Here is a 9,280-nt window from a genome sequence, read left to right on the forward strand (position 1 = left end):
ACGGAGGAAACTGAAAGATGATCATATTTAAGAAGAAATGCCCCCCTCCCCCCCTTGTAAAGGCTCATTGTATTTTCAGTGTATTGATTATCAGTGTATTGATCACGGAACACACACCTGGATTATATTGGTCTGACCTGGTGCTCGTCCCTGCTGACCTGCTCTGACTCTGAACTGGAAACCAGTAGGAGGAAGACACACTGCTCCAGTTCAGCCTGGTTCTCTCAGTCTCTGTCTCTTGTGGATGATTCTGAGCTTCAGAAGGAAAATCGACTGAATCCAATCGGTTCACAGCTGGAAAAAAAATCACATGAAAGAGTGAGTGACCCGACACTAATGTGAAGTATGTGTAAGATAAAACAGCTTCTGTGTTTAAGTCACAATGGTTTTGTGTAAATACATGTGAATAAGTTGGGCTCCTCATTTCTTTTTTTATTATTGTGTCTGTTGTTTTTATTTAATAACTATTTACTACTTTTCTACCATTTGTCTTGTCACAGATAATGTTTATGACTTTTAAAAAAAGGGTTAGGGTTATTTGATGGAATGGTATATTTAATTAATTATGTATTATATTAATTTATTGTTTAATTCACAAAGATTTTAACATGTTTATGTTCCCATTCATTTTTTGCAGTTTTAAAATACATGTACCTACAGTTTCAGTCCTGATGTAAAACACTGAAACACCCGAACATATGTGAACAGCTGCTGTGTTGAATAACTTCTGTGAATAATCAGCCCAAACAGGCCTGTAGTCGCTTTATCTGGCATCAAAGGTCACCTCAGCTACTTTAGATCTACTGAATGTCATTCACACGTTTAAACCAATCAAATCCCTTCCTCTCCTTATCACTCAGATCAAGCAAAAACTGTCATTTCCAAACTTCATTATTGATCCGCAGAAAATTTGGTCAACTACGATTTTGGCGGTTGATTACTGACATGTGAAGGAAATTTCCGGGTGATTTCGGGGGCACCTGAAGGCACCATGAGATTCGGCCTCAGTGAGGTTGTTGGCTGGGGGCTGTCGGGGGGAGGAGGGGCCGGTCCAGACTCCAGGTCACTGTCGGACACACCTCTGCAGAAGGTTCAGTCCCTGAGCCGCAGCAGCCCGGATCACTGAACACAGGACGAGGACGATGAGGGAGATGAGCGGGACCATGGCCGATACCGAGACCCGGTCCGGGTCCGGTTCTGACGAGCTTGTCTTTTTCGTTAACGGCAAGAAGGTAAAAATAACTCAATATTCAAGTTAAAACAGTTCAATTTTATATGGAGTTCTGTATTTCACTGATATTATATATATTACATTATATTCCTATGTGCAGTTACTCTGTGTTTTAACAGCTTTAACGTTTCTATTATATGAATTATTAACAATAACATCATTAATAATAACCCCATTAGATTCTGTAGGAATCTACTTGATACTGAGCTCATAGTGACACACTGATCATTAAACCATTATATTCTGAGGGTTTAAAGCCATTGTCTTGTACTTCATGGTGTTTATATCTACAATAATAAATCTGAAATAATTAAATAATAATAAAAGTAAATAAAATGTGTCAGTAGAATCTGTCTGTGCAAGTTCTCATTCGTCCAGGTCATAGTTATCTCTTTCTCAGATTAAATCGAAGGCAACTGGACTTGTATTTGTCTGTGGAAGACAAAGAGAGGAAATATAAACAATATGAATTAAAAAATGTAACAATAAAATATTTACATGAAAGTGTGAAGGGATGTTATAGAAATAAATATGTACACTATATCATTTTGAATGAATTAAATTAATAAATAAATCAGTTTTGCACAGTTCAATGTGCATTACAAAAAGTATAATAAATAATAAAAGCATAAAATAGAAGTAAAAGCATAATAAGAAAACAGATTTAGTCTCAGAAATAAATAGAAATAAATTAGTTTCTTAGTTAATCAGGCCACACACACTTTAAAATTCATACCTTTATCTCACTTATCATTGTCATCTGAATTATTCTTTCAGAAGCACAAACACTTTAAACCTGAGTTGAATTAAATGTTTGTAAAATCCTTCATTTTCTGCTTGTGTGTTTTTGTGGTGCAGATTGTTGAGAAGGATGCAGATCCTGAGATGACCCTGCTGACGTATCTGAGGAGGAAACGTATGATCACACTTATATCTAAAATATAAACCGTATCTATAAATACAGCAGCACAGGCAGAACTTCACCGGGTACATGTACTTTATTAGACTTTGGCAGCGAATGTTTTTGTCGCAACAGTCAAAAGGTTTCCTGTTTCACAACTTCTCCATCACAAAGCTTTCGCTTCTTATTTTTATTATCGTTTTTTGGCTCAGATTTCTGGCTCGCGTTTGCACCAAACCTCTGACGCAATCAACCGAGGGAAAACTGTTTCAGTGCTTTAAATTAGTGATTTATTATAGAGTTTGGTTTATTAGCCTTCTCATGGAAAATACAACATAATGAGTGACTGTCTGAGGTCGGTGACTGTCTCTGAGATCAACAGTCAACAGGTCAAAGTCCAAAAGAAGCTTTAAAAAAAGGTTGTATTTTTTTAAACAGCTGTAAAGATAAAGACGGGTTTATGCGTATCTCTAGCAGATTTCCTTCCTGGGTTCTGTTTTTTTCCAGGACTGAAGGAACCCTGAAAAACACAGTTTACTTCTACCTTAATTTACATGGCAACAGAAAATCCTGCCCTCTGATTGGTCGATGAAGGTTTCAATCAAACATAGTTCAAGTGAACAGTTTAACCTCCGTCCTTAAGCAGGAGTCAAGGCGAATTGAAGGTAACCATAGGTAACCACAACCCCTGGAACCTCTTCAAGGAGCTCACACATCTTCTCAAGAACCCCTGAAACCTCCTGAAGTACTGGAGCACCCTCACAGATCTCAGAGGACCACCCAGAGCAGCTCCCTCAGAGACCTCAGTGATTCCTGAAAGACCATGGAAGTGCTTCAACTCCTGAGCCCCTAAAGCACCACAGTGTCCCTTCAAGGACAAGGAAACCTTTTTGGGTCCATTTGATCCTCTTCAAGGACCTGGTACCTCATGTGGTGTCCCAAGGGTCCCTGCAGAGATCGAATGGTCCTTGATGAGATCTCTGGAGTCCTTCTTAAAGACCTGGGACATTCAAATCATTTACTCATTTACTGAGGAGCTGCTTCACTCTAGCAGCGTGTGTTTTAGTGTGACCAGACTGAAGATGATCACCTTACTGTCAATGATTCCCTGTAAACTGTGTGTGTGTGTGTGTGTGTGTGTGTGTGTGTGTGTGTGTGTGTGTGTGTATAAATGTATGTGTGTGTGTTGATGATGAACCATACCATCAGCTGCAGTCATGTGCTCTCATCTGACATCAGGTCTTTGATGATGACAAACTGATTTCACGGCTGATATAAACCCGATGTGAGCAGATAAATGGTCTTTAACTGCATTTAGTCATTACGCTGTTAACGCCTGTCTCGCCCCCCTGTGCTCCCTACACCTGGTCGCCGTGACGACCGTGGAGGGCATCGGCAGCGTGGCCCGAAAACTACATCCTGTGCAGGTAAAACACAGTCTCACACACACTGACCTGAAAGCTTTGCTCATGTTAAAGCTGCTTTGATACCTTTTGGCCACTGGAGGGCAGCACTGTTCACAATGACTTAAAAATACCTGTTAAATAAAGTCCTGCCTTTAATAAATCTTCAGCCTTTAAAAAGTGTTTGTAAATAACATTAGCATTTTAAAGTTGGTGAGGTGTTAAAATGTAGAGTAGGATCCAACCTCATAATTATTATAAATATGTATTTTCCCGTTCAGGAGCGAATAGCGAGGGCTCACGGCTCTCAGTGCGGGTTCTGTACTCCGGGGATCGTCATGTCCATGTACGCTCTGCTGAGAAACAACCCCACGCCCAAAATGGCCGACGTGGAGGAGGCCTTCCAAGGTAGACTGTCTGTCGACTGGCTCGTCTGAATCAAGAGTTTAAACCTGATTGGTTTTGTCTTGAGATAATTGTCAGTACCATCTTCTTTGCTTTAGCCTCTTTCATTGCTTTAGATAGCTCAAGTAGCTATGGGATTATGGGATTTGTAGTTTTTCTTGATGTAAAAAATAAGTATAAATAATTACAATGGTGCCAGGCGGCTCATTTTCATCTGTCCAGATGTGATGCAGCTGTTGTACAGAATAAATATATTGTATATGTTAGGATAAAAAAAACAATTATTAAGGAAGGACAGTCATTCTATTAGAGGTTGTTTTCATCAATGATGTTTGTAGAAAAATAGGCCAATATTTACTTTTATGACCAGTTACACAAAATATATTTTTAAAATCTATAGCTGAATCTCTTCATGTCAGTATATTTATTAATATTATAGTATAGTTGTAATATACTGTGTATAAGTAAACATGATTTCAGTTTAACGGCGACTGGGTTCATGTTTGTTCAGGAAATTTGTGTCGTTGCACCGGGTATCGACCCATCCTGGAGGGATACAAGACCTTCACTGTGGTGAGGAACATATACAAACACACACTTACTGTATGTGTGTGTGAAACACACACTCAGATTGTGTTTCTGCCTCCAGGAGGGGGGGTGCTGTGGTGGCAGAGGGCGTGAAAATGGCTGCTGTATGACCAATGGGAAGGGAGCTGAGAAAACCTCAGAGGAAGACAAGGAGGTACGTCTCTGTCTTTCTGTCACATTTTATAAATTCAGTTTTTAAAACAGCTTTTTAATTGTTTCTGTGTGTTTTTGTGCAGGAAGCCACGTCTCTATTTAATGCAGCAGAGTTTGCACCTTTTGACCCCACACAGGAAGTCATCTTCCCCCCTGAACTCATGGTAAATAACTCCCACAATACAACACAAACTTATTATTAATTATAAATTCATTATTTAGTGGCAGTGGAACAGTTTGTGAAGTTAAACTGAATTTATTTTTCATATAAACCAGGACATCATCAGCGTACAGCAGAATGTAGTGTTTTGTTTTAGATGTGGTGCAAAGATGATGATGATGTCACTTCCTGAGGATGTCATTATCTCTGATGTCCCTCCAGAATAAAGCTCCAGAGAAACAGAAGCTGCAGAACTTCATTGAGAATCCTTCAATTGTTAATTTTCCTTCAGTATCACAGTGATCTAGTGGTAGTTGAACATCATGATACACTGCAGACAGGAGCTGATCGCAGCTGATTCAGCTGCTGTGAATGAGACAGTTTAACTTCATGTGAACAGACACAGACAAATAAAAAACACAAGGCTCAAGTTTCAGTCCAAACTCTCTCCTAGTCTAAAGCCCATTGGTTTGTTTCCTTCTTTCCTTTCCTCCTTCCTTATTCCCTTCCTTCCTCCCACCTAGTCTCTCTCCAAAGGTCAGATGTCGCATTCACTGTGTTTCCATGGCAACCGGGCAGTGTGGCTGCAGCCCAACAGTCTGGAAGAGTTTCTGCGTCTGAAATGGAAACATCCAGACGCCCGAGTCGTGGTGGGAAACACTGAAGTGGGTCAGTCTGTTTATCTTTCTCAGACATACATTCGTTCATTCGTTCGTTCGTTCATTAAGACATTGTGTGCTTGTGTGTGTTCAGGTATTGAAGTGAAGTTTAAGAACATGGTGTACCCGGTCATCCTGGCTCCAACATTCATCCCTGAACTGAACGCAGTGACTCACACTGAGGACGGTGAGATACAACTTCTGATATTACTGCTCCAAACGTAAACTAAAAACAAAAACAGATGAAATATGACTCAACACTTGAAGCCACACCAGCTCCTCCTGCTAATTCTGTCTTCAAACCAGACGCCTGAAGATTTATTTCTATGATATTTCTCCCATCACTGACCATTAGCTCGCCAGGTCACATTAGCTATGAACCGAATCCAAAACCTGATGTCGGAACACGTTAAAATAAACACTGCAAACTGTTTGTGTGGATTCAGGGATCGTGTTTGGTGCAGCGTGCACTCTCAGCCACATGGGGGCGGTGCTGAAGCAGGCGGTGGAGACTCTTCCTCCTCATCAGACCGAAGTCTTCCTCGCCGTCCTGGAGCAGCTGCGCTGGTTTGCTGGACAGCAAATACGCAACGTGGCAGTGAGTCTGGATATCTTCTGTTGAGCAAAGCACTAACAGGGTTGCAGGTTTGAATCCCTGCCTCATATTGGTTGATTTTGAGGGTCCTGGAGTTTCCTGGATAGTTTAGGGGTGTTTGGACTGTGGAGCTTCTCCAGGAATTAGACAGAGCTGGTTCTTGTGCAGTAACATTAGTCCGTATGAAGATCATCTCATTATAAAATTGTCTGATAATGGTGATGATGCAGGTTAAAGACTCCTTTTCCAGGAAATAGACATAGCCCACGGTTAGTTCATGGGCCCTGAAATAATTAAGCTTTCCCAGGAAATACACAGAGCCGGTTCAGCTCTTGCTGTTGGGGAAGTACAGGTGATGATTGTGTTGTGGTGTTTTTCAGGCTGTTGGTGGAAACATCATGACAGCCAGCCCCATATCAGACCTCAACCCTGTGTTCATGGCAGCGTGCTGCAAACTCACACTGATGGACAAGGGTAACACACACACACACACACACACACACACACACACACACACACACACACACACACACACACACACACACGGTTTTATCTGTGAGATATTCCAGGAATCAGTTTCACCACTTTTTTTTTTTTTTACAGACATCAGAGTTCACTTATAGAAAAAAAAACACACACACACACACACACACACACACTGCGGTCACACATACTTGAATTAAGTACATTATAAGTGTAAATAATTTGCTTCTGCAGTTTTTTTGTCCTCAACATCTTTATTTTGTATTTTATTTTGAAATCTTTCACAACTCATGTCACCCCTAGAGTGTGAACTTTATTTTGAAAGGTGCCATACGTAGTAATAAAGACATTTTTCTGAATACTACGCATCAGCTCATGATACTGTACGGAGCGTTAGAGAAAACTTCCTGTGAAATCACACGGTCACGGTGCGTTTACTTGCTCTGTATTTGTCAGGAGACTTTCAGGTGACCTTTAATCCAAAGTGTTGCGTATCTCCAAACTCCACAGTCAGTTTCTGCCTGTCAACCCTCATTATATAAGGTTCAGTCACAGCTTGTTCATTTGAGTTCAGGCTGTGTTCAGTGTCGCCTCCTCCGCTCATGAGTTCATTAAAAACACTTTTCTCGTCACATTTATCACTTTGTTGATTGCTCAAAAATACTAACTTTCATATATCCTCCAGCACTTAAAGGCAGCATTATAGTTAACCAACCATGCTTTCAAATCAGTGCCATCTAATGTGCAGTTATGCTCTAAAGCACTGATGTGTTCAGGTCCATCCAGTTAAACTGAGTTATTAATGTTTTCTGATGCTGTTTGAACAGAAATGAACACAGGCTGAGATTTTCTGTTGACAATCTAAAACTCAAACTATCCCATAATATGTTTGTCTTTTGTCTCTTTGTCTAACAGCTGGACCCACAAATTACATTTTGTTCTGTGTTTGTACGTTTGAACCTGGTCCTGACCTTTAACCTCTGTGTGACAGACGGCAGCCGTCAGGTTCAGATGGACGACGGGTTCTTCCCCGGTTACAGGAGAACAGTTCTGCGGCCGCAGGAGATCCTGCTCTCCATAGAGATCCCCTACAGCAAGAAGGTAGATACAGCGTTGCCCTGGCGACCACCATGTCACCTAGAAACCGCTCTCTGTTACCTATCAACTCTATGAGTCACCTAGCAACCGCTAGAAACCACTGAAAACCACCTACAAACAACTGCCATTTACCTAGCAACCAAATCAGTCACATAGCAACCACTGTCAGACATTTAGCAACTTTGTCCAGTCACTAAGCAACCACTGGTCACCTAGTTACCATGGCCTGTCATATGATAACTAATGTTTCAGTTTCCAGGCAACCAGTGTCAGTAACGTAGAAACTTTATCGGTCACCCAGCACTTTCATTCATTGTCAGTGACTTTGACAACATTGACAACCACCAACAGTTACCTAGCAACTACTTCTCAGTCACCTAGCAACCACTGTGACTGTATCTGTTGCTGTTCAGACTCTAATTCTCGTGTTTTCATCTTTTCCCGCCTCAGAATCAGTTCATATCCGCCTTCAAACAATCGCCTCGCCGTGAGGATGACATCAGCATCGTCACCGCAGCGATGAGCGTCACCTTCGCTGCCGGCACTAGTGTCGTCGAGGACTTGAGGCTGAGCTACGGCGGCATGGCGGCGACCACTATGCTGGCAAAGAAGACAGCGAACAGACTTCTGGGAAGGTAACACACACAGACACACACACACACACACACACACACACACACACACACACACACACACAGAATCAGGGTTAAAGAGATAAAGAGAGGGAGGGTGTAACTCTCTGTCATCCAGGTGCTGGGGGGAGGAGCTTCTGCAGGAGGCTTGCTCCTCATTGGCTGAGGAGATGACCCTCGACCCCTCTGCGCCGGGCGGCATGGTGACATACCGGCGAACTCTGACCCTCAGCCTCTTCTACAAGTTCTACCTGACGGTTCTGCAGAAGCTCCAACAGCAGGTCAGACATAAACCTTTATATTGATCTGATCTGATCTGATCTGATCTGATCTGATCTGATCTGATCAGGGTCAAATAAATGTGTTTTTAAATGTTGTGACCGTCGTATGATTCATGAGCTGAATTTAAAAAAACAAAAAACAAAATGAAATTCTTTAAAATATTTTAAGTTTAACATTTAACTGATTGTAACACGTTTTCTTTTTTATTGGTCAGGGTGTGAAGGTGGAGCGGGTCGGGTCAGACTGTCTGAGCGCCACAGAGATTTACCATCCACAGACTCCGTCCAGTGTTCAGATCTACCAGGTCCGACCACGCTCACTTCCACTCATACCACACTCTTACTGTGGAAATATTGGACCCAGTGCTGGGAATATTGGACTTCACAATAAGACTAAAAATGCTGTAAATGGATTATTTAAAACAAGGACTAGAAATTAAAATCAATACATGTAACTGTTAATACATTTATGAGTTAATATTGGCACATAAATGTATGACTATATATATATATAGAAACAAACATATAATAATTAGTAATAAGTATTTACTACAGACTGTAATCAGCTTATAAAACGCTCATATTGAAAAAAGCTTTAAAATGAAAAGGTTTTTAGTTTTGGCCAAAGATGGAAAATAATCGTGATCAAAATTTAGTTTGATTCTTAAAAAGATATAAATTTTCAAATAAA

General features: G+C 41.0%; 1 protein-coding gene across 1 annotated transcript in view; it reads left to right on the forward strand.

The window, feature by feature from the left end:
• Positions 1 to 1,142: 1,142 nt before the first annotated feature.
• The window catches only part of xdh (xanthine dehydrogenase), a 14,855-nt gene continuing 6,717 nt past the window's right edge, over positions 1,143 to 9,280 (forward strand). The window contains exons 1-15 of the mRNA XM_023396466.2: positions 1,143 to 1,232; positions 2,090 to 2,159; positions 3,426 to 3,559; positions 3,817 to 3,943; positions 4,452 to 4,513; positions 4,590 to 4,682; positions 4,765 to 4,845; positions 5,366 to 5,510; positions 5,595 to 5,687; positions 5,947 to 6,098; positions 6,476 to 6,569; positions 7,570 to 7,679; positions 8,127 to 8,311; positions 8,427 to 8,589; positions 8,805 to 8,894. Of these exons, the coding sequence (XP_023252234.1) occupies positions 1,143 to 1,232; positions 2,090 to 2,159; positions 3,426 to 3,559; positions 3,817 to 3,943; positions 4,452 to 4,513; positions 4,590 to 4,682; positions 4,765 to 4,845; positions 5,366 to 5,510; positions 5,595 to 5,687; positions 5,947 to 6,098; positions 6,476 to 6,569; positions 7,570 to 7,679; positions 8,127 to 8,311; positions 8,427 to 8,589; positions 8,805 to 8,894 (1,689 nt within the window). The remainder of the gene's footprint in view (positions 1,233 to 2,089; positions 2,160 to 3,425; positions 3,560 to 3,816; positions 3,944 to 4,451; positions 4,514 to 4,589; positions 4,683 to 4,764; positions 4,846 to 5,365; positions 5,511 to 5,594; positions 5,688 to 5,946; positions 6,099 to 6,475; positions 6,570 to 7,569; positions 7,680 to 8,126; positions 8,312 to 8,426; positions 8,590 to 8,804; positions 8,895 to 9,280) is intronic.

Source organism: Seriola lalandi, unplaced genomic scaffold (assembly GCF_002814215.2).
Source record: "Seriola lalandi dorsalis isolate HSWRI2012SDOR001 ecotype SW California unplaced genomic scaffold, Sedor1 jcf7180002054977, whole genome shotgun sequence".
NCBI classification, from domain to species: Eukaryota; Metazoa; Chordata; class Actinopteri; order Carangiformes; family Carangidae; genus Seriola; species Seriola lalandi.